The sequence below is a fragment of the Oncorhynchus kisutch genome, linkage group LG30 (genome assembly GCF_002021735.2).
Source record: "Oncorhynchus kisutch isolate 150728-3 linkage group LG30, Okis_V2, whole genome shotgun sequence".
Classification (NCBI taxonomy): domain Eukaryota; kingdom Metazoa; phylum Chordata; class Actinopteri; order Salmoniformes; family Salmonidae; genus Oncorhynchus; species Oncorhynchus kisutch.
Window position 1 is genome coordinate 8,754,722 of NC_034203.2, and position 24,927 is coordinate 8,779,648.

The 24,927-nt window shown below is 44.3% G+C and overlaps 1 protein-coding gene across 1 annotated transcript in view; it reads left to right on the forward strand.

Annotated features, from left to right (window-relative positions):
- Positions 1–20,878, forward strand: part of LOC109875323 (ephrin type-B receptor 3) — a 45,353-nt gene extending 24,475 nt beyond the window's left edge. The window contains exons 5-15 of the mRNA XM_020467642.2: positions 1,455–1,790; positions 2,318–2,442; positions 3,137–3,293; positions 4,253–4,361; positions 4,618–4,670; positions 6,370–6,492; positions 8,240–8,487; positions 13,735–13,950; positions 14,388–14,537; positions 16,312–16,505; positions 18,965–20,878. Coding sequence (XP_020323231.1) covers positions 1,455–1,790; positions 2,318–2,442; positions 3,137–3,293; positions 4,253–4,361; positions 4,618–4,670; positions 6,370–6,492; positions 8,240–8,487; positions 13,735–13,950; positions 14,388–14,537; positions 16,312–16,505; positions 18,965–19,079 — 1,826 coding nt within the window. The 3' untranslated portion in view covers positions 19,080–20,878. The remainder of the gene's footprint in view (positions 1–1,454; positions 1,791–2,317; positions 2,443–3,136; positions 3,294–4,252; positions 4,362–4,617; positions 4,671–6,369; positions 6,493–8,239; positions 8,488–13,734; positions 13,951–14,387; positions 14,538–16,311; positions 16,506–18,964) is intronic.
- Positions 20,879–24,927: the final 4,049 nt, after the last annotated feature.

Genomic DNA, 24,927 nt, shown 5'->3' on the forward strand with positions numbered 1-24,927 from the left:
ATTCAATGAAGATTCTCCGTTGATGCGATTTAGTCTAGAACTAGGCTTAACCTTTGTCTGAGGAACTGGCCCAGAGAGTTTTTCGAAAACCACCATGGTGCAAGTGTCTGTGAAGTGTCAGTTTAGTTTTAACTTGAGCAACTGCGGTTGTTTCCACAGACACCTTTATCAGAGAAATCCCCCTTTTTCTCAGAGATATCACAATATGTGTGTGATAGACATGTACCGCTTTGACATTGTGACAAAGCCTAACAGCAAAGGCCTTTTTTCCCCCTTTGGCATAACATACATTAACTGTGACTGAGCCCCTATGACTCGTGCACACTCTCCTTGTTGAGAAAATTCGGACTGTGTCACTGTGTCCAAATCTTTTCAAACCACTGTGCCACTATCGTCGCCGACCATTCGGACTTCATACATCCCCTATAGCCTGTCAGAGCGTGTGCCAGGCCTGGCAGACAATGTTTAGCAAGGGGTCGAGGGTGTTGTACTCGAAAGCTCAGCTCGGGCTCACGTCGGGAGCCCAGCATTTCAGACTTTGTGCCCAATTAGATGAGGCCACATTCTAAACTGTGCCAGTCTAATTAGATAGGACAGAGCATGGGGGGGGGGGGGGGGGGGGGGGACTAGCTCCACTTAGGACGAACAGGCAGAGGAGCTGAACTGAGTTGGTTGAGATGCGTGAACTGACACACTCTGAAAGCATTACCTCGCCATGTGCTGCTGCCGTAGTAGGTGTTGTCTGAGTCGGCTTTGAGAGGCGTTTGGGTTTAGACCCCCCCCCAGCCTCTGTAACTGGATGAAAGAAACATTCTCCTTGCTGCTCCAGCTGTCCCCTGTAGCATTTATCACACGTTACCCCGATTTCATACCGTTCTTATTTAAAGAACTCGTCTCCATTGAGTAACACTGTTCCATAGGTATACACTACTATGCACCACCGCTGTGCAATGGATCATTTAAATTCAGATCATCGCTATTTTATGGCTAATGAATCACGTTTCATGAATAGTGATGTTTAAGTCAAGCGTGGCTTGGATATGGTTTATATTCGCTGTATGAATCCTGCTATTTATTTCATCATGTATATAGCAGAACATATTTCTACTTTATGGAATGAACTCCTGTTGCTATTTAATGGGTAATGATTTAAGTTCCTTGAATTATAATGTTGAAGTCATGCATGGAATGAACATGGTATAAATAAAATAAATGAAGACTTCTGTTCAATTCATTATGTGCTGGAGATCATATTTCTCCACCAGAAAGTGGACAGTTGTATGAACTGTATGGACCCAGGAAGATAAGCCCTAATTGGTATCTTAGTAAGAAAATCATAAATGCTTAGAGTGGGGTTCGAAGACTATGGTTTTAACAGTGAGGTTCTACAATATTAGCCTCTATAAGGGGTGTTCAGAGGACATCGCTAACCCGTATGTGGCGTTTCTGTCCAGCCGTGCCCTCGCCACCTCAGAACGTCATCTCCACGGTGAACGAGACCTCGATCGCCCTGGAGTGGGAGGAGCCGCTGGACGTCGGCGGGCGGGACGACGTCATCTACAACGTGGTGTGTAAGAAGTGTCAGCGCGACCAGAGCCCGTGCTCGCGCTGCGACGACAACATGGACATGTCGCCTCGCCGACTCGGCCTGACCCAGAAGAAGGTGGTGGTGAGGAACCTGCAGGCGCACACCCGCTACAGCTTTGAGGTCCAGGCGGTCAACGGCGTCTCTGGGAAGAGCCCCGGCGCACCGCGATACGCCACCGTCAACATCACCACCAACCAGGCCGGTTAGTATCGTCGTAACGCTTTGTCAGCGCTTAACGTTAGCAGCACTCAACATGAATAATTGATATCGGCACTCACTCTCACCTCACCACACGACAACACACCACTCAAGGTCACCACTGTAAGTGAAGTAGCTACCTACCACTTAACATCGCCTCTCTGACTACACGACGACACACCACTCAATGTCACCAACTTTACCACTCAACTCAGGTTAGCAGCAACAAAGTCATCTACTTTCTACCGTCTCATCTTGTTCTCAGGACTGATGCTTTGTGTGAGTTTATGGCCTCAGTATGTGTCATTTCAGCTTAGTACCAAATCAATAAACTGAAATGTCATGGAGAATGGTCAGATTAATGTCATGGTAAGAAGTCAGATAATCGTAAACAATGCTAGATGAAGAGCTTGTACGCGTTGCGAATTTCATTTATACAGTGGAACAAAAAATGCTCTTAACATATTCAACATGAAAGCTTGCATTTCTTTTTACTTATTTACATCACCCTTTTTTGTTGTCCGATCACAGCACCGTCAGCAATACCCACAGTGCACCTGATGAAGTCAACGTCAGACACCCTCAGCCTGTCCTGGCTTCCCCCAGAGAAACCCAACGGGGTCATCCTGGATTACGAGATTAAGTACTACGAAAGGGTAAGGCACTGTTTTATAGCCTGGTCCCAGATCTGTTTGTGCTGTATAGCCCACTCCTATAGCCTTTTTCCCAGCCTCTAACCTGGTCCCAGATCTGCTTGTGCTGTATAGCCAACTCATAGGTGTTGTAGGTGTTGACTATACAGCACAAACGCATCTGTGACCAGGCTCACTGTTCTCTGATTCAACCATGATTTACATTAGGAAACATTTACTCTGTACCTTAAGTTTGAAGAGTCACTGGAAAGAAAACAATTGTACAAAATATGTTTGAAAAGTAAATATTGCATCTTTTGTCTGATGTAGCTGGGTTGTTTTTGGCATTTCACAGGTTAGCGCTCACTTGATGCAGATGTGTATTGTTTTCTACAGCAGCATCAGCATCATGTGCCTGATGGACATAGACATGCTGCTCATATAGAAAAGACTATGAACCAAATTAACTCAACTACATCAAGTGAATGCTGTCTCTTTTTTTTTAAAGAAAAATAATTTAGCTTTTTTTTTTCGATTCTAATCCATGTGTTGTCGGGGTTCCTCAAGGTTTTCTTGCTTCTAGGGAGTTTTCCTTGTCAGTCTGCCTCTGATTTCCATCTAAGCTGTGTTACTGTAAAATCATGTGACAGCTGCTGATGTTAAAAGGGTTTCATAAGTACATTTGTTCGATTGGTTGATTGATTGATGTGTTCCATAGGGCCAGGCCATGTCACACACGGTGACGGCCCAGCACAGCTCAACCCGTGTGGAGGGACTGAGGGCTGCCACTCCCTACGTTGTCCAGGTCCGGGCTCGCACTGTGGCTGGCTACGGACACTACAGTATCCCTATGGACTTCAGCACCTCCATACACAGTAAGCATTTCTCTCTCTCGCTCTCTCTCTCTCTCGCTCTCTCTCTCTCTCTCTCTCTCTCTCTCTCTCTCTCTCTCCTCCTCCTGTGCTCCTCCGTTGTCTCATTCTTTCTCTCTGTGCTCTGTGTCGAGCTCTTCCTCCCCATCTGTCTCTGTGCCTCTTACTTTCCCTCTGTCTCTCTTCCTTTTCTGCCTTCACTAGTTCATTGTCTTTTTCTCCTCCTCTTTCTGTCTCTCTCTCTCCCTTCACTGTTTATCGGTATCCTCCACCATTGCTGACGCCTTTCATGTTTTTTTTCCACCGGCGTTTCAAAGCTTTTCGATGTTCACTTTAATAAGTACAATCCACCCAAGTAGTGAAAGAACACTGAAGAAGCAATTTGAAGAAGTTGTCTGTTTAAAAAAAAATAGCTCTTAATGGCTGTGTGATATTTCTACAGTCTATTACGGAAGCAGATTAATGCAGGATTAAAACATTGAAATGAAATGTCTTGTTTTTCAATATGCGTGTTTTCTTTTTTTACCAGAGTGCATTGCTTTTTGGAATAAGTAAGTAGCCTTGCACAAGGCTTGGCTTCTAGGAGCAGCAGCCAGTCTCCTGTTTCTGTAGCGTGAGGCAGCTTGATGTGCAGGACGCTAGTCTATCGCAAGGCCTTAACCCCAAACTGATTCAATTCTGAGTGCCAAGCAGAGACGCACTGGCCGGGGATCGAACTCCCAACCTTCCAATCGCAGGGCGAACACTTAACCACAAGGCGCTAACTTGGCATTTTGTTTTTAAATAAAGCACTGTTTTTATTGTGTCTAAATGAAAAACTCAACACAGATTGGAATACAATTTGGCACAATTTGTTTTGGCATGAATCCGCTTCCATATTTCACTAGCTGTTTCTTTTAAGAATTCCTCAGTGACATTTCAGGTGTTTATTGTTTGTTTATCATTGTTTTTTTATTCCTCAGGTGACCCTCAGAAATCGGTGCAGGACCAGCTGCCGCTCATCGTAGGCTCGGCGTCGGCCGGTCTAGTGGTCATTGTTGCCATTGTGGTCATGGCCATAGTTTGCTCTAGGTACGTTTTTTTTAAAATATGTATCTATTTATCTAACACAGGCCTTTTTGGTCATTATTTGGCAACTTCTTGAATCCTGAAAAGCCCTTAGAAAGCCTTAAGCCAACCTTAGCATTGTTCCATTCTTCCAATCCCGACTGTCTGAATACAATCTGTTATCTTCCGCTTGTTATTTGAAAGCAGCCTGTGGAGTGCCAGCCAGGAATGAGGATTGATCATACGAATGAGATTGTGCGTGTGTGGTCCTTGTTTGCAGGAAGCAACACAGCGGTTCGGAGCTGGAGTACACAGAGAAGCTGCAGCAGTACGGTGAGCACTGGGGGAGAGTGTGTGTGTTGGGGGAGTGGGTTGTATATGTGTGTGTGTTGGGGGAGCGGGTTGTATATGTGTGTGTTGGGGGAGTGGGTTGTATATGTGTGTGTGTTGGGGGAGTGGGTTGTATATGTGTGTGTTGGGGGCAGGGGGTTGTGTGTGTGTGTGTTGGGGGAGCGGGTTGTATATGTGTATGTGTTGGGGGAGCGGGTTGTATATGTGTGTGTTGGGGGCAGGGGGTTGTGTGTGTGTGTGTTGGGGGAGCGGGTTGTATATGTGTGTGTTGGGGGAGCGGGTTGTATATGTGTGTTGGGGAAGTGGGTTGTATGTGTGTGTTGGGGCAGGGGGTTGTATGTGTGTGTTGGGGGCAGGGGGTTGTGTGTGTGTGTTGGGGGAAGCGGGTTGTATGTGTGTGTGTTGGGGGTTGTGTGTGTGTGTGTTGGGGGCAGGGGGTTGTGTGTGTGTGTGTTGGGGGAGCGGGTTGTATATGTGTGTGTTGGGGGAGCGGGTTGTATATGTGTGTGTTGGGGAAGCGGGTTGTATGTGTGTGTTGGGGGCAGGGGGTTGTGTGTGTGTGTGTTGGGGGAGCGGGTTGTATATGTGTGTGTTGGGGGAGCGGGTTGTATATGTGTGTTGGGGAAGCGGGTTGTATATGTGTGTGTTGGGGGAGCGGGTTGTATATGTGTGTTGGGGAAGCGGGTTGTATATGTGTGTGTTGGGGGCAGGGGGTTGTGTGTGTGTGTGTTGGGGGAGCGGGTTGTATATGTGTGTGTTGGGGGAGCGGGTTGTATATGTGTGTTGGGGAAGCGGGTTGTATGTGTGTGTTGGGGCAGGGGGTTGTATGTGTGTGTTGGGGGCAGGGGGTTGTGTGTGTGTGTTGGGGGAAGCGGGTTGTATGTGTGTGTGTTGGGGGTTGTGTGTGTGTGTGTTGGGGAAGCGGGTTGTATGTGTGTGTTGGGGAAGCGGGTTGTATGTGTGTGTTGGGGAAGGGGGTTGTGTGTGTGTGTGTTGGGGAAGCGGGTTGTATGTGTGTGTTGGGGGCAGGGGGTTGTATGTGTGTGTTGGGGGTTGTATGTGCGTGTTGGGGGCAGGGGGTTGTATGTGTGTGTTGGGGGCAGGGGGTTGTATGTGTGTGTTGGGGAAGCGGGTTGTATGTGTGTGTTGGGGAAGCGGGTTGTATGTGCGTGTGTTGGGGGCAGGGGGTTGTATGTGCGTGTGTTGGGGGCAGGGGGTTGTGTGTGTGTTGGGGGCAGGGGGTTGTGTGTGTTGGGGGCAGGGGGTTGTGTATTTGTGTGTGTGTTTGGGGAGGAGGTTGTGTGTGTGTGTGTGCGCGCATGTGTGTGCATACTATACAACTCTAATCCTGAAGAGCTGCAGCTTCTGTGGTCCTTTTTTCAATCCAAGACGGTAAACCACCTGATTGAATGAATTATTCAGTCATCTGACCAAGGCAGGAAACTGCATTTGCTCACAGAAAACCATGATTATCTAGATCAGGTTTATAACCCCCCCCCCCCCCCCCCCCCCCCCCCCCGCTCTTCAAGACTCCCCGAGCTGTGTGATAGATATGCTCATATGCTGTTCATGCTTCCAATTTCAGACCAGTCATGACTGTATAATAGTCACTCAGTGTGTGTTCAAGACCTGGCGAAAAACATCTGATGCAATCCTCCCTTCATTCATTTCATCTCTCTAGTTTCCCCGGGGGTGAAAGTATACATTGACCCGTTCACTTACGAGGACCCCAACGAGGCCATCCACGAGTTTGCCAAGGAGATAGACATCTCGTGTGTGAAGATCGAGGAGGTCATTGGTGCAGGTAACCAATATAGCTAGTTGTTGAAGTTTCGTCTTTCTTTTTTTTTTTTTACGGATATTTTTTCAGGGGGTAGATCAGCTTTAATATTGCAGATAGATTGCGGCTTCCATCAATGTAATTGTCTACATCATTTCCAATCCCCATATTTTTTGTTTAGATATAGATTATATATACCTTTATTATTTTCTCCTAACCCTAGCATCCCTCCCCTAATTAGAGTAAACTAATGGACAACAACACTTAGGCTTCTACTTCCAGCTTATTCATACTATATAGATTTTACGGACACCAAACATTTTACAAAATGTATCTTTTGTATGTTTTTAGTCCCAGCCTCCAGCTCCACTCAACCCCTCCCATCTATCTCTGAACACCATCCAGTTTTGATTTCTATTTGCCACATATTTTTCGACTGTGCTGTGATGCTTCACAAAAGTTCTGAACCTTAGATTCTGCATATTGTAAATTAAAGATAACATTTTTTTTTGTATGAGTATTCAGATGTTATTGATCGATTGACTATGCCTTTTTAAAATCACCCAGCAGTTGCTATTTGCAGAGTTAGCTCCAGGTAAATTGTTGCAATTCTTCTGCCATTCCTGAACCCGTGACCAAAAACAAGCTACGTATGGACTGTACCAAAACAAATGATCTAATGATTCTGTCTCCTCGCAGCAAAATCTGCAGAGCCGGGATGGTTGTATCCCCCATAATATATAACGTTCTATGGTTTGCAAGAATTTTGTACAACATTTTAATTGAAAAACTCTTGAGTTTTGAATCCAGCGTTGTTTTGTGTATCAGTTCATAAACCATGTGCCATGGAATTGGTACATCAGAAATCTCTTCCCAACTATTATGCAAACTATATGGCACAGCTGTCAATTTTTTGGTCCTGAAATGAAACTGGTTTACTTTTTTAATTTATCACCATTTTCTTTAGACAATTTTGGTCTTTAATGCAGGGTCGACCCCTTCTACTTTCCTCTTCCATTTTTGCGTTAATGCTGCAATTAATTGGTTGTAATTTTAAGTAGAGCAGACATTTCCATATATTTTTGTTAGCTGCATGTGTGACATAACTATAATTTTCAAAGATTATACCTTTTTTAGTGCAGCCTTTTTGAAATGTGGATTTTAAGGGGTAGGCTTTTTTGGAGTCAATTGTGTTTTGGGGAGTCGTCAATGTTGAGGGGGTTGGTTGAACAGGATTTGTGCTGGGTGGGCAGTGTGTGTGTTCAGAGGATGGGCAGCGGTTGTTGAGGGGGTATGTGTGTATTGGAGGGGGAGTTTGGAGTGTCTGCTTCTGTCATCCACCAAGTCTGCTGTTTCTCCTCTAAGAGCATGTCGTCTATCTCCTAACTTCAACCTTGAATGCCTCCTTTGCTTTCCTCTCTTTCTCTTCTTTCTCTCTCCTTTTCCTTTTTAAACACACAACTTTTTACCAAGGCACCAAAACCCCCAAGCTCCTCATCCGTCCCCTCTCCCCCTACACCGGTCCCAGGCACCACTCCCGGTCGCAGGTTGATCTTTCCGTCCCTCAATCCCTCCCCAACCTCTCAGACCCCTGAGCTCTCGCTCTCTTTTCCTCCCCTCCTCACAAACTCCATCCCTTGCTCTCTTCCTCCTCGTCTTCCTCTTTTCCTCCTCAGTTCAAACCAGTAATGCTCCCTCTCCCTCACTCCCCCCCCTCCCCTAATCCACACTCCCTCCTCCACTCCTTCCACTCACTCCCTTCCCCACCCAGGTGAGTTCGGGGAGGTGTGCCGCGGGCGCCTGAAGCAGGCCAGCCGCCGTGAGGGGGTGGTGGCCATCAAAACGCTGAAGGCGGGTTACACAGAGCGCCAGAGGCGGGATTTCCTGGGGGAAGCGTCAATCATGGGCCAGTTCGACCACCCCAATGTTATCCGGCTGGAGGGCGTGCTGACCCGCAGCTGCCCCGTGCTCATCATCACCGAGTTCATGGAGAATGGAGCGTTGGACTCCTTCCTCAGGGTGAGTGAGGCTGACACCAGTTGTGGCGACGTGAGGAATTGTACATGACAACTGTGGTTGATATTGATAGCCTAGGAGTTGTATACTGTTTAAAATCCCAAGGCTCATGGAGAATGGAGCGTGGGGCTCCTTCCTCAGGGGAACACTGACTGAGTTGTGATGATGCATGGAATCATACAGGACACATTCAATTGATATCGAGTCTACTCTACCGAATCAAATCCTGGAGTCACGCATTATCACACGTACTGTGCGACCACCTACTCACCAGTGGAGGCTTTGAGTCGTACCGTACACACACCAGTTATGACAATCCGTGGAACCGTTCCTGACCCCTCTGATGAATATTGATAGCGGCTGTGCTGAAAATCCTAAGACCTGCATAGTTATACACAATACAGCTGACGGATAGGGATTCTCCTGCACAAAACCATTGATGGAGCTACTCTTTGACTGTGCTACGTAAAAGCCTGGGGGCAAGCACAATTGCACATAGCACCTCCTACACATCAGTGGATGCTGAACAAATCCGCGGGGGGAGTAGAGAACTTCTGCAACTTTCGAGAGTTCTATTACATGACACCTACTGTAATGACAGTGGGCGGTGTACACACACGGCAATACTCTCTGACTCAGTTAGAGCTCGTTTTGAGTTTGTTTTTATTTAACCCATATATTACCAGGTACAGTGGGGGCAAAAAAGTATTTAGTCAGCCACCAATTGTGCAAGTTCTCCCACTTAAAAAGATGAGAGAGGCCTGTAATTTTCATCATAGGTACACTTCAACTATGACAGACAAAAGGAGAGAGAAAAAATCAAGAAAATCACATTGTAGGATTTTTTATGAATATATTAGCAAATTATGGTGGAAAATAAGTATTTGGTCACCTACAAACAAGCACGATAAGTGCCATGGGATCGTTTAGTGACCACAGAGAGTCAGGACACCCGTTTAACGTCCCACCCGAAAGACGGCACCCTACACAGGGCAATGTCCCCAATCACTGCTCTGGGACATTGGGATCTTTTTTTTAGACCAGAGGAAAGAAAGAGTGCCTCCTACTGGCCCCCACCCCAACACCACTTCCAACCAGGACCAACCATGCTTAGCTTCAGAGGCAAGCCAGCAGTGGAATGCAGGGTGGTATGCTGCTGGCTCTTATTAGCCGTTATCCTTGATGAGCTCTTAGGAATGACGCACTGTCCATTCTTAGGTCATCGTACTATAGCTTACATAAAGTGTAGCCCCTTTCCTTTAAGAGTAAACCAAGATCCCGCCTACGAATAAAAAAAACAACAACCCAGATTTAACCTTTAACCAGGAAAGACCCTAGAGGTTAGAGACAAGGTTAACGTAGTCATTCACAAATGATCTCTCTCAGAGGACGATGAGGAAACTTAAGACCATGCACCACAGTGCAATCTCCATAGCCCTCCTTGTCTTATCTCATCTTGTGACTGAAGAGCAGCTTCTCACTCCTTCTCATGCACTCCTCTCAGTCAGATGTCCATCCAACCGCGTGTGTGTGTGTGTGTGTGTGTGTGTGTGTGTGTGTGTGTGTGTGTGTGTGTGTGTGTGTGTGTGTGTGTGTGTGTGTGTGTGTGTGTGTGTGTGTGTGTGTGTGTGTGTGTGTGTGTGTGTGTGTGTGTGTGTGTGTGTGTGTGTGAATCATGGATACACTCTGCCGTGATCTAGTGATGGCCCGCCAAACTATTGTGCCTGACTATGGGATGTAGGCAGAACAACACACACAACACGTGCATAACAAGAACAAACATGTTTGCACGTAAGGACAAAAACACACACACACACACAGCATATGTTTTACTATCCTTGTGGGGACCTAAAATGCATTTCCATTCAAAATCATGTTTTCCCTAACCTTTAACCCTAAACCTAACCCCTAACCCTAATCTAACCCCTACAACTAACCCCTAAACCTAACCCTAATTGTAACCCTAAACCTAAACTCAAATTCTAAAATAGCCTTTGTCCTTGTGGGAACCTGGGAAATGTCTCCATGAGGAATAATTTGACTTGTTTTACTATCTTTTTGTGGGCTTTTGGGGATTTTCGGTACCCACGAGAATAGTAATACAAGCCCCCTAACAGACCTAACCATCTATGCCTGTTATGAAGCATTTTGTTTACATATCCATCCAAACTTGTTTTCCTGTCAAACTAAATTTGAGTGTAGAGTAAAAAACAGAATGTTTACATATTTGTCATGTTTGGAATGTTTCCCTCCTGAGTTGTTGAGAAACAAACCTCGATTTCCAGGCTCCCTCGTGAGACTTGGAAGTATGGCATCAAATTAAATCAAACTTTATTTGTCACAAATGCTTCCTTAACCAACAATGCAGTTTAAGAAAGAGTTCCAAATCAAATCTAATTTTATTGGTCACATACAGATGTTAGCAGATGTTAATGCGAGTGTAGGGAAATGCTTGTGCTTCTCGTTCCGACGATGCAGTAATATCTAACAAGTAATCTTAACAAATTCACAACAGCTACTTTATACACACAAATACACACAAATGTGAAGGGATGAATAAGAATATGTACATATAAATATTTAAATGAGCGATGGCCGTGAGGCTTAGGAAAGATGCAGTAAAAGTTGTAGAATGCAGTATAGACATATGAGATGAGTAATGTACTGTTAGGAAAATATTTACCAAATAAACTAAAGTAAAAAGTAACACAATAAAATAACAATAACAAGGCTATATACAGGGGGTACCAGTACCAAGTTAATGTGAGGGGGTACAGGTTAGTCGAGGTAGTTTGTAGATTGAGGTAGGGGTAAAGTGACTATGCAAAGATAATTAACAACTAGTGGCAGCAGTGTAAAAACAAATGACATCAGCAGTCTAATGTCTTGGGGGTAGAAGCTGTTAAGGAGCCTTTTGGTCCTAGACTTGGCGCACTGGTACCGCTTGCCGTGCGGTAGCAGAGAGAACAGTCTATAACTTGTGTGACTGGAGTCTTTGACCATTTTTGAGGCTTTCCTCGGACACTGCTTAGTATATAGGTCCTGGATGGCAGGAAGCTTGGCCCCAGTGATGTACTGGGCCGTACGCACTACCTTCTGTAGCGCCTTACAGTCAGATGCCGAGCAGTTTCCATACCAGGCGGTGATGCAACCAATCAGGATGCTCTCGATGGTGCAGTTGTAGAATTTTGGAGGATCTTTTCCTGTAGTCCACGATCAGCTCCTTTGTCTTGCTCACATTGAGGGAGAGGCTGTTGTCCTGGCACTACATAGCCAGGTCTCTGACCTCCTGCGACTATAGGCTGTCTCATTGTTGTCGGTAATCAGGCCTACCACTAATGATGGTGTTGGAGTCGTGTTTGGCCACACAGTCGTGGGTGAACAGGAAGTACAGGAGGTGACTAAGCACGCACCCCTGAGGGGCCCTAGTGTTGAGGATCAGCATGGCAGATGTGTTGTTGCCTACCCTTACCTCCTGGTGGCGGCCAGTCAGGAAGTCCAGGATCCAGTTGCAGAGGGAGGTGTTTAGTCCCAGGGTCCTTAGCTTAGTGATGAGCTTTGTGGGCACTATCGTGTTGAACGCTGAGCTGTAGGCAATGAACAGCATTCTCACATAGGTGTTCCTTTTGTCCAGGTGGGAAAGGGCATTGTGGAGTGCGACTGAGATTGCTCATCTGTGGATCTGTTGGGGCGGTATGCGAATTGGAGTGGGTCTAGGGTATTCAGGATGATGCTGTTGATGTGAACCATGACTCGCCTTTCAAAGCACTTCATGGCTACCGACATGAGTGCTTCAGGGCAGTAATCATTTAAGCAGTTTACCTTCGCTTCCTTGGGCACAGGGACTATGGTGTTCTGCTTGAAATATATAGGTATTACAGACTCTGTCAGGGAGAGGTTGAAAATCTCAGTGAAGACACTTGCCAGTTGGTCACGCATGCTATGAGTACACGTCTTGGTAATCTGTCTGGACCCGCGGTTTTGGGAATGTTGACCTGTTTAAAAGTCATGCTCACATCGGCTACCAAGAGAGTTATCACGCAGTCGTCCGGAACGGCTGGTGCTCTCATGCATGAACAATACTAATGAGAAATGGGACTAATTATGTATTGGAGCTGGTAATAGAAGTATAATTTCTAGAACAAAAATGCCCATTCAAGTCATGGAGCCATGATTTTCCATTCTAGTTATTCTAATTCTGTGGAGCTGTAGTGAGGGTAAGCATAGTTAGCATGGCACCATCAATGTAACGCTCATTTCCTTTCAGTCAAGACTGGATCACGCAGAAAAAGGTTGAACCTCCTTGTCGTTCTGTGAAAGGACAATTTAATTCTAACTGTAACTAGTTGACAGCAGACTTTCCTATTCACTTTCACACTGTTTCATCTGTAGTTACAAACAGAAACACACATACACACAGCACAGCACATGGAATTTAGTTATTAAATATTCATTTAAATTATTAATCTTATTAGATGGGGTCAGACAGCTTGAAAAGTTTGTCTGTTGCAGACTGACAGAACCACTCATGGATGGTTATGGCATATGTCATGATTATGTTTATGTAAGCTTAGGGACTGACTGACAGACTTCATCTACCGATTCCCTCTCTCTCTCCCTCCCCTCTTACCTTTTCCTCACCCATCTCCCCCTTCTCTCTCTCTCCCTCCTTTCTTACTTTTTCCTCACCCATCCCCCCCTTCTCTCTCCTCTCCCTTCTGTCTCTCTTTCCTTCTTCTTCCTTCTGTCTTTTTCTCCCTTTCCCATTCCCCTCTATCTACCCTCCTCCCTGTCTGCATTACTCCTCTATTTCACTACCTCACTCACCCCCATTCCCCTCTATCTACCCTCCTCCCTGTCTGCATTACTCCTCTATTTCACTACCTCACTCACCCCCATTCCCCTCTATCTACCCTCCTCCCTGTCTGCATTACTCCTCTATTTCACTACCTCACTCACCCCCATTCCCCTCTATCTACCCTCCTCCCTGTCTGCATTACTCCTCTATTTCACTACCTCACTCACCCCCATTCCCCTCTATCTACCCTCCTCCCTGTCTGCATTACTCCTCTATTTCACTACCTCACTCACCCCCATTCCCCTCTATCTTACCCTCCTCCCTGTCTGCATTACTCCTCTATTTCACTACCTCACTCACCCGCATTCCCATCTATCTACCCTCCTTCCTGTCTGCATTACTCCTCTATTTCACTACCTCACTCACCCCCATTCCCCACCCATACCTCACAGCTGAATGATGGGCGCTTCACGGTGACCCAGCTGGTGGGCATGCTGCGTGGCATCGCGTCGGGCATGAAGTACCTCTCGGACATGAACTATGTCCACCGGGACCTCGCCGCCCGCAACATCCTGGTCAACAGCAACCTGGTGTGTAAGGTGTCCGACTTCGGTCTGTCCCGTTTCCTGGACGACTCATCAGTCGATCCTACCTACACCAGCTCTCTGGTGAGTGGTGTGGGAGGGAGAGTGTGAGTTGTGGGAGGATCTGCTTGTTGGCTTCATCTGTGTTTATATGGTATGTCTATGTTTGTCTGTGTGATTGCTTGTTTGTTTGTTTATCTTTGTTTGTTTGCAATTTTGTGTGTACGTGTGTGTGCTCACCATGTGTGGTCTTTTTGTCTCTCTGCAGTCTGTATATGAGAGTATGGTTATCAGTGTGTGTCTGCCTGTGTTGGCGTCTCTGCCTGTGTGTGGGTGCATGTCTGCTTGTGTGTGGGTGCATGTCTGCTTGTGTGTGGGTGCATGTCTGCCTGTGTGTGAATGCGTCTCTGCCTGTGTGTGGGTGCGTCTCTGCCTGTGTGTGGGTGCGTCTCTGACTGTGTTTACTCCATCGCAAAGCATGCTCCAATGTAGCAACCTTGCCTCTCCCTGTGTCTCTGCAGGGAGGTAAGATCCCCATCCGCTGGACCGCCCCCGAGGCCATCGCCTTCAGGAAGTTCACCTCGGCCAGTGACGCGTGGAGCTACGGAATCGTCATGTGGGAGGTGGTATCCTACGGAGAAAGGCCCTACTGGGACATGAGCAACCAGGATGTGAGTTAGTTATACGCACTGGACAAAAATATAAACGCAACATGTAAAGTGTTGGTCCCATGTTTCATGAGCTGAAATGAAATGAAAGATCCCAGAAATGTTCCATACTTAGAAAAGGCTTATGTCTCAAATGTTGAAATTTGTTTAAATCCCTGATAGTGAGCATTTCTCCTTTGCCAATATAATCCATCCACCTGACAGGTGTGGCATATCAAGAAGCTGATTAAACAGCATGATTTATCACAGGTGCACCTTGTGCTGGGGGGGCAATAAAAGTCCACTCAAAAATGTTGCAGTTTTGTCACACAACACAATGCCACAGATGTCTCAAGTTTTGAGGGAGTGTGCAATTGGCATGCTGACTGCAGGAATGTCCACCAGAGCTGTTGCCAGACAATTGATTGTTTAATTCCCCTACCATAAGCGTTGTTTTAGAGAATTTGGCAGTACGTCCAACTGGCCTCACAACCGCAGACCCACGTGTATGGCGTTGTGTTGTCAAGCGGTTTGCCAATGTCAACGTTGTGAACAGAGTGCTCCATGGTTGCGGTACGAACCCACCTAGTGGGCCACCCATCCATAGTTTAGGGACAATTCGTTGATTTCAATGAACTGATTTCCTCATATGAACAATAACTCAGCAAAGTCTTTGAAGTTGTTGCATGTTTCGTTTTAATATTTTGGGGTTATACTCTCTGCCTACTCTTTAGATAGAGTCTTCCACAACACTCGCCTGCTACTTATGTATGTATTCCATTATGTATTCATGGTATTGATTTGATAGGGACAGTGCACACGAATCAACTATTTTCAGGGTGAAAGTCAATGTTAAAGAACCGGAGTTAGCAACAAAGCTTATTTTAGTCCCTTTTAATAAATGACCTAAAATGAAGTATTGGTAATGTATTAACCACTGTTTAATTTCAGGAGGGCTCGTTTACATTGCAGTGACATTGCAGCCTCTACTTTTAGCTTGAGCTTGACAGTTATGCTGAAGTGTGTTTGTATCTTCACTGTGCAGGTGGTCAGTGCGGCTGTGTGCCTGGGTTGGTGTTTATTGCCTCCTGCCACCCCTATCTACACCTGCATCTTCACCCCACAGATATTTACTACGGCAGAGTAGCAAACACACACACACACACACACACACACTCTATCCCCGCAACACATCATACCATCTCACTGGGCTTCTACCTTATTAATAAATAGAGAACAATGATGCTCATCCAAACGTGTTCTATTACTACTGCAGCTAGTTTCAATAGAGTAGCACAGAAAAGTGGGAATAGTATAGGAGAGATTTTATATGATCCCCGGAGGCACATTTCCATTGCAGGAAGATGTCATTCAAATACATACAGACAGCATATGGATATGAATAGCTTCCCTGTACAGAGAATAGAAACGTGTCATAACAAATCAATGAGAAAACAAGGAAAGTTGTGGAGTGCAGTAGAGAGATTCATTATCTTTGTAAGCAAGCAGTTAAAAATGCATACGTAATGTGAAGGTATGAAAATGAGTAAAGGGAATAGCTTTATTTTATTCCACCTTGAATTGTAATGTATTTTTTTGGGGGGGGGCCCGGAATATTGTATTATATCACAACATATTCTATCGCGTTGTAGAGTGTCATATTGTGCCGTAGAGTATCGTATCGAAATTGTATTGTATTTTGTTGTGACATATCGTATCATATTGCATTGCATCGCAAGATATATTGTGTTGCATTGTAGCGTACTGTATATCATATTAACCCTTTTACTTTCTGTAGGTGATGACTGCTGTGGAGCAGGACTACCGCTTGCCCCCTCCCATGGACTGCCCCATGGTGCTGCACCAGCTCATGCTGGAGTGCTGGGTGAAGGAGAGGAACCTGAGGCCCAAGTTCTGCCAAATCGTCAGCACCCTGGACAAGCTTCTCCGCAACGCCGCCACCCTCAAGGTGGTCACCAGCACATACTCAGGGTGAGTGGAGGGGACTGGAAAGCGGTATTTTTGATTTGCACAACAAGACCGGTGTTAAGACAAAGTAACAAGGCAACAGTTTCAAAATAAGTATATACATACGGGTGTGCAGGAGAGATCAGAAACCTAAGAGATTATACAATCTTTATTGTTGGTTTGATTTGTCGTTTTGGGGTGCGATCAACAATATCGACCGTGGTTAGTTGGCCCTAAAATGTAAACTGAGTGTACAAAACATTAGGAACACCTGCTCTTTCCATGACAAAGACTGACCAGGTGAATCCAGGTGATCCCTTATTGATGTCACCTGTTAAATCCACTTGAATCCGTGTAGATGAAGGGGAAGAGACATGTTAAAGAAGGATTTCTAAGCTTTGAGACATGGATTTTGTGTGTGTGTGTGTGTGTGTGTGCCATTGAGGGTGAATAGGCAAGTGCCTTTGAACAGAGTATGGTAGTAGGTGCCAGGTGCACCGGTTTGAGTGTGTCAAGAACTGAAATGCTGCTGGGTTTTTCAAGCTCAACAGTGTCCTGTGTGATTCAAGAATGGTCCACCACCCAGCCAATTTGACACAACTGTGGGAAACATTGGAGTCAACCTGGGCCAGCATCCCTGTGGAACGCTTCCGACATCTTGCGGAGTCCGTGCTCCGACGAATTGAGGCTGTTCTGAGGACAAAAGTGGGTGCAACTCAGTATTAGGAAGGTGTTCCTGATGCTTTGTACTCTCAGTGTATGTTTAATGCATCAACTGCTATGTGGCAAAGCTCTGGATCAGCTCTGTTTACCAAACAAAAACCGCAAAATGATCATGTTCCCTCACTTAACAGCTCCTCTCTTGAGCCTCAATAGAGAGCGATGGTAATGATGTCTTTTTGTAGGCACTAACTCCACCATGGCTCATTGGTCAAAGCCTGTGGGGAAATGAATGTTTTCTTTGGAAAGACGTCAAAAGTAAGATCCGTGGTAAACACAGGCTTAGGAGACCTTATATATATATATATATAAAAATAAAAAAATCTATGAGATAATCTTCATTAGCTAACGTCACTTTTTGTCAAATTTCAAGCATTTATGTTGTCCAAACAAACACACAAAGCACATAAAGGCTTCATAATTCATATAAGGTCATGTTCACTGACCAATATTATCTCTAAACGTATAAGATCTCTCCTAAGCCTTTCCCCCAAACTACATTCTTTCCCCCATTCACTTCCTCCATAGGAACGGCTGGACAAACCAGAGGTTACTCATTACCGTTTTTTATTTTTGTATTTTTTTAGGACTACAAGCTGGCCAGCTCTATGTCTTCGTTTCCGCGTTTCACTGTCGCAGCATTACCCCACGGACGATTCCCATTGCAAGGAGTGGGCCTAATTGCGTGTGGAAACATAATGACTGACCTAGGTTTAATTCCCTGTGCTCTTGGCTGTCTCTTAAATGTAGGTGATAGGACAGAGACAGAGCCGGGGCTGCCGATGTGGAAACAAACTACCGGAGGGCTGAGGTGATGGAGTGTGTGTAATAAGGCAGATTCAGGAGAAGCTAAAAGAGAGGAATGTGTTTAATTAGGTTGCTAATTAGTTTTTTTTTATGCTCCAAGGGAGGCCAAGCCATTTGCTTTGATGGGTCGAATGGGGAGTTGTATGTGTATGTCAGTGTGTCTGGCATGTGTTATGCTACATATCACTGTATGCAGATGGCATGCGGATGATTGATTTATGGCCTCATCTGTATGTGACAGCCACAGAGGGAGAGATAGAGAGTGAGCCCTATCAAAGGTAGTGCACTATATAGGGAATAGGGTGCCGTTTGGGATGCAAAAAAAGACAATGTAGCATCCTCAGAAGGTAGATGAAGGAGATACTAGTTTTATTACAACCCCAGAATGATGAATTGATTCTGCTCAGAGGTTAAATTGGATTTTGTAATTGGTGGAACTGGCTTCTAAAATAGGTTGTCTTTTCCATGATCGGTATCAACACATATGTGATCGATTCTCACTGTGTGCTACTACGTGTGCTGTGTGCTGTGTGCTGCCTCCCATCCTCAATGTTGTTGCCGGCGTAATACTATACCTAAACACAGCAGCATTCTTCAATCCTGGTCCTGCGAGCCGTCAGGGTATGCAGGCTTTTACCAGATGATTATTGTAAATACAAATTTGTTCTTAACTGACTTGCCTACTTAAATAAAGTATTTTTTTATTAACCTTCAATTAACCACGGTTAAAATATGCATATTTTAAATAGTAACAAGCCTAACAAACCTAATTCAACAAATCAAGGGCTTGATGATTTGTTGATAAGTTGAATGCAATGCGCTACCCTGGGTTGGAACAAAACCCTGCACACCCTATGGGTCTCCACTCCAAGACCAGGAATTTAACAAGACTGGTCTAACAATTTGTACTCTTGAAAGAACCACCTGTGACTGATCTTTGCCTCTCTTGTTGACAGGGATCTTTTGCGGATCGGGGGGACACTGCCTGGCCACCACAGGAAGAGTCTAGACAGCAGTCAGAATGATATAGTTCGACAACAGATGAGCACGACTCTCCCCATCAGGGTCTAAGGTTTGGGTCTGGACCAACAAACCAACAAACAACCAAACCAGAGAGAGCATGGGAAACTGGACCCACTAGAAACTACCTAGGAACTCTACTTGCAGAGCCCAATGGATGAATGAATGACCCTACCTAGACAAAACAAACATTGTCTACTGTAATTAGACAAAACATTGTCCACAGGAGACAAAAACGTCTACTCTACCTAGACAAAACTAACATGGAAAAGGAAGTCTCGACGTTGGACAGCTTCAGTAGGGCACCATAGAAAATAGACTTGAGAAGCTTGTGGATTACCCATCATTGATGTTGAATTGAATTTGTGAACCGTCCATTGACAGAAAGCCAAACTCCCCCTCAGGTTGTGTTTGCATGTCTGCATGTGCTTTCTGGGATGTGTTCTTTTCCCAAAATGATTTCCATGCCTCCTCTGCCATTATCGTTGACTTTGACCATGGATGGGAATGGGCATGGATACTGTGGACTTCGACGTCTGGAAAGGAACGAGGGCAATGGTGATGCAAAAAAGACTTTAAGGATGGGTTCTATGGATTCTAAATGAATGTGGGCTACTGAAAGATTGTATCCCAGTGCCCATTGCCAGAGAACCTGATTTTAGACGTCTATAACAATTGCTGTTTTTAAAAATCTGGTTTCATCCACTTTCTTTTAAATGTGGTCTTCCATGTTACTGGGAGGTTTTGGTTTCATGGTGCTGTATGTGTTGTTGTGTGTCCTCTTCACCTACTCTGGATAAAGGGGGTGACTGAGAAGGACTTGTCTGACTGTACAGGACACACCGTCGTGTGCAATGCCATGCCAAAGTGGAACTGTTGTGGATGAACACCATGGAAACAAGAGACGATGGTTCCGCATAAATGTTACTCTACAGACATATGCCATATTTTCATACTATTATTTTATTCAACTATGCCTTGTTTTGGATGCTAAGTTATTACTTATTGTTAAAAATATATATATATATAATATTCACACATTAAACTCAATACACTAAACAGTGAATTTAATGATTAAACAAGAATCAAATATTTTACGGAGGCTGTTGCTCGTAGGAAAGGGTTAATGGTGAACAATAGCTATTTCTAGTCACCAGTGCTGGCTCACATTTTCAACATGTCAGTACAGTTGTCAATTCCATTATTCTGGACTAGCTGCTGATATCTTAGCCTGGGGCTCCAGTCCCTTTGTGCCTCAACCAACTCCTCTCTGTGTTCATCCATTGTCATGCCTAACATGTTTGGCCTGACAACGGTAGTCAGGGGAGTTGGCTAAAGCACATACAGTATGGAACCAGACTGTTGATGTGTCAGATCTATTCTTTAGTCAAATGTGTCACGGATCAATGCAAATGAAAAAGGTCACCATTGAGATAATAACTATGTGACCGTAACATCAACTTGACCCACAAAATGTTAATGTAGTTTGAATTATTCAGTTAATTACTCTTGTTTTTTGAAGTACGACCAGCTGTCAGCATCAATCTCTCACATTAACACTGCCGCTGTGCTACAGTTATTATATGATCCCCATCCGTACTGCACCAATCAGCTCCGAGTTCATCTTCATTTCACCCTCTGGCCTCCGTGTGAACCCTTGTTTGGATGTTGGTTGCTGGTGAGAGGCAACATCAAAAGGAAAATGACAGTTTAAAGGGGCCATGTACCAGGAAAAAAAGAGAAAATCTATGTGAAAGAAGAAAAATAGGAAAATGTATGTCCGTCAGTGCAGACTTCTTTCTGTAAGAGTAACATGTATGGAATTGTAAAAAAAAAAAGAAAAAAAAGAACAAAATACACATTTCTCTTTGAGTATTTTTACGATAATCATATGCAAATTAACTTAAAACTTTAAATTATTAAAGTGATCTATGGTATTCTCTTTGATTTCTCCGCGGGTCCAGCAGAAAGTCATTCCAGGTCTTCTCTTCTCTTCCAGTTGTAGGACGAACAGAGGAAATAGCAAGTACGTTCAGCTTTTAGGAATATCATATTAGTTATAGAACCCATTCACTTTTAAACTTCATCAAAGACCAGTCCACACAGCTGATTAGTGAGAAAGCAGGACTATAGATTAGTGAGAAAGCAGGACTATAGATTAGTGAGAAAGCAGGACTATAGATTTGTGAGAAAGCAGGACTATAGATTAGTGAGAAAGCAGGACTATAGATTAGTGAGAAAGCAGGACTATAGATTAGTGAGAAAGCAGGACTATAGATTAGTGAGAAAGCAGGACTATAGATTAGTGAGAAAGCAGGACTATAGATTAGTGAGAAAGCAGGACTATAGATTAGTGAGAAAGCAGGACTATAGATTAGTGAGAAAGCAGGACTATAGATTAGTGAGAAAGCAGGACTATAGATTAGCCCTCCGTCGTTGGAGAAGCTTCAAAGAAGCAAGATGCCCTGGCGTCACTCTAAAGCTGGTACTGTATCTTTGTGCATTTTTTTGGGCAACCTGTACACAATCGCATCATGTCACATCGGTTTTCTCTTGTCAATATTGATGAGCGGAGCTGTCACCCGGGCAACACGCTAGCTGCGGAGACTGATGTTATGTTCTTATTGACTGCGTTGAAACGGATCCTCACGGAGGGTTCTGAAGCCCTATGCATATTTAGGGATTTCTTTGGACTCAATATTGAGCCAGCAGGCATATGATAATCTCCCTGAGGAGAGATCAATGGTGACTTGTCCGTCCTCCGATATGTCCTTGAGAGGGTAGACATACTGTATTTTTACTAGGCCCATCAAGAGAGACATACCATATAGAAACAATATAGAATTGTTAGAGATAACTTGCTACTGTGTCCCAGTTCATAAACAACATGGGGATCGTCATTGAGATATATGGGTCAGCTCTGGCATGAATTCCATCTTGTATATAATTGGTATCAGTATATCTGTGCTATAGTGTGGCTTGTGGGGAAGATATGCTTCTTCTACTATAGCCCACAGTAAGTTGCATCGTGACGGACAGCACTATACATTGATATACAAGTGTAGGATCTTAATTTGATCAGTATTGTTGCAGAAACAGGATTTGAACGTTTAGTCCATAATGTTGCTTGATCGGTGGTTAAAACATTTGCTTGTCCAAAATTAGGCTACATGAAAAGAAGGGATTGGAACTGAAATTGTTAAGCTCTGAACCGAACTGTAATGATTTTTTGTTCCTTTCCCCTGTTCCTATCTGCAAAATAACTTCCGAACTGGTTCAAACCCCCTTCAAAGTGCAGGTTTACATTGTTATTTTCTGTTCCTACATCTAAACCTCTAAAATAAAAATGTTTTTAAATTATCTCGACATGAAATGACTTCGCAATCAGTGAGGATAGAGCAGTTTGCTATGGAGCGGACAAGCAATAGTTGTTTTAGCCTAGGCAGTGCATGGGTGCTATCAGCTGCCTTAGGCTTGGGTTGTATACATACACGATGGACAGCCAGTGTAGTGCGTGAGAGGCGACTGAAATTTGTGTAGGTGGGGAGAGAGGGTGGAGGAGGAGGCTTGGCGTGAAGAGCTGGACATCTCGTTATGACAGAATTATACCTATGGAGGAACTTTGAACGTCTCCGAACTTCCATTCTCTACCGTGCTTGACTTGGGATGGAATACAACAGGAGCACTTTTTCCAAGTCCGTCCATTAGACTGTTCACCAAATTTCACACATTACATTATGCTATCGAGACCTCTGATTATTCCCTGTTAAGGGTTTATACACATTTTCCATGACTTCTCCATGACTTTTAACAAAATGTCCATGTTTATTATTATAGCCTACATGAAAATGTAAGCATTACTGACACTGGAAAGCTGTTGTGTCTGATCCCATGTCGAACTACCACCTCCTGCCATTGTGCCCTTGATCAAGGCACTTAGCCCCACACATAGAACTGCACTGTTGTCAACCCTCCATTTGGAGATCTTCTGGGTGTGCAGGCTTGGCTTTTGATCCAGCACTGAAACACTCAAGTCTGCTTATCAAGGTCCTGTTGATCAGCTGATGTTTAGGCTACAATGTGGTTAGACCAGGGCTTGAACAAAAGCCTGCACACCCAGTAGCTATCCTGGAGGATGGTAGCCACCCTTGTCTGAAAATATTGTAACATTTACAACCAAATCATTTGATTTTATAAAATGAGTCCCTCCTTCAATAAATCAGGGATCGAATGGATAAGGTAGGCTACTGCAAAGCAAGGTGAATGGATAAGGTAGGCTACTGCAAAGCAAGGTGAATGGATAAGGTAGGCTACTGCAAAGCAAAGTGAATGGATAAGGTAGACTACTGCAAAGCAAGGTGAATGGATAAGATAGGCTACTGCAAAGCAAAGTGAATGGATAAGGTAGACTACTGCAAAGCAAGGTGAATGGATAAGGTAGGCTACTGCAAAGCAAGGTGAATGGATAAGATAGGCTACTGCAAAGCAAGGTGAATGGATACGGTAGACTACTGCAAAGCAAGGTGAATGGATAAGGTAGACTACTGCAAAGCAAGGTGAATGGATAAGATAGGCTACTGCAAAGCAAAGTGAATGGATAAGGTAGGCTACTGCAAAGCAAGGTGAATGGATAAGGTAGGCTACTGCAAAGCAAGGTGAATGGATAAGGTAGGCTACAGCAAAGCAAGGTAAAATGGATAAGGTAGGCTACTGCAAAGCAAGGTGAATGGATAAGGTAGGCTACTGCAAAGCAAGGTGAATGGATAAGGTAGGCTACTGCAAAGCAAGGTAAATGGATAAGGTAGGCTACTGCAAAGCAAGGTAAATGGCTAAGGTAGGCTACTGCAAAGCAAGGTAAATGGATAAGGTAGGCTACTGCAAAGCAAGGTAAATGGATAAGGTAGGCTACTTCAAAGCAAGGTATCTAACTGCACATGTTTATACAGTATATAAGGCTCAAATATTCATGTTTCATGGGAGATCTATGGACAACAAAATTAATGCTTAGTTGGCTATAGTTAACTAGCGAGACAACTGCTAGAAGTTATGTGTTGAATTGATGATCTAGTTAGTCTGTCTCATTACTTCATAGTACCTGCTGCTGAAATGTCGTGGTCTCTCCTCGGGCAATGGGCCCGCTTGCAATGGCACACATGCAGCACCACATGCACTGAAGGGTCATTCCGATAATGGCTGACATGTCGTTTTTTTAAAAATCGATTGATCATATTTAAAAGTGATCTTTCATCAATTACATTAACAAAAATCATGAAACTAATAAAAATGACTTTTCATGGCCTTACAAACCTTAATTTGACAACTTGCATCATTAGGGCTGTGGTGTCATGACATTTTGTCAGCCAGTGATTGTTAAGCAAATAACTGCCGGTCTCACGGTAATGGACCTTTTGGAACATCTACATTTTACAAAGTCTAATAAATCCATGTAATATAGCCTACACCATCACAATAAATCCATGATTTATTTTAGACAGGTCTAAAGGTACATGACAGGAAGAAAATAATAAAATAGAACAGATATTTTCTCCAAGCGATTTGAGGGAGTGCGCACATGCGGCTATTCTGTGTTGAGGGGTTAACAAAGAAACAGGTACTCCTATTTGCTTAATTTAGAGTTATTTATGCAACTTTAGTTGTGATACAAACGTTGGGCTATATGTTTTCATTTTGGAATACGGTACATTATAAGGCTGCAAGATGCGACTCCAATGATGATTTGAAAAAGGTTGCATGAAAGGCATGAGCTCCGCTTTGTTATTTGCACAGGCTGCACACACTTCATCAGTCTCTCATTCACAATTTGACAAGCACTTGATAATGCCTAGAATTTCCCGCCAGCATGTCCTTTGTGTGTCCGTAATGCCCCCTAAAAAAATTC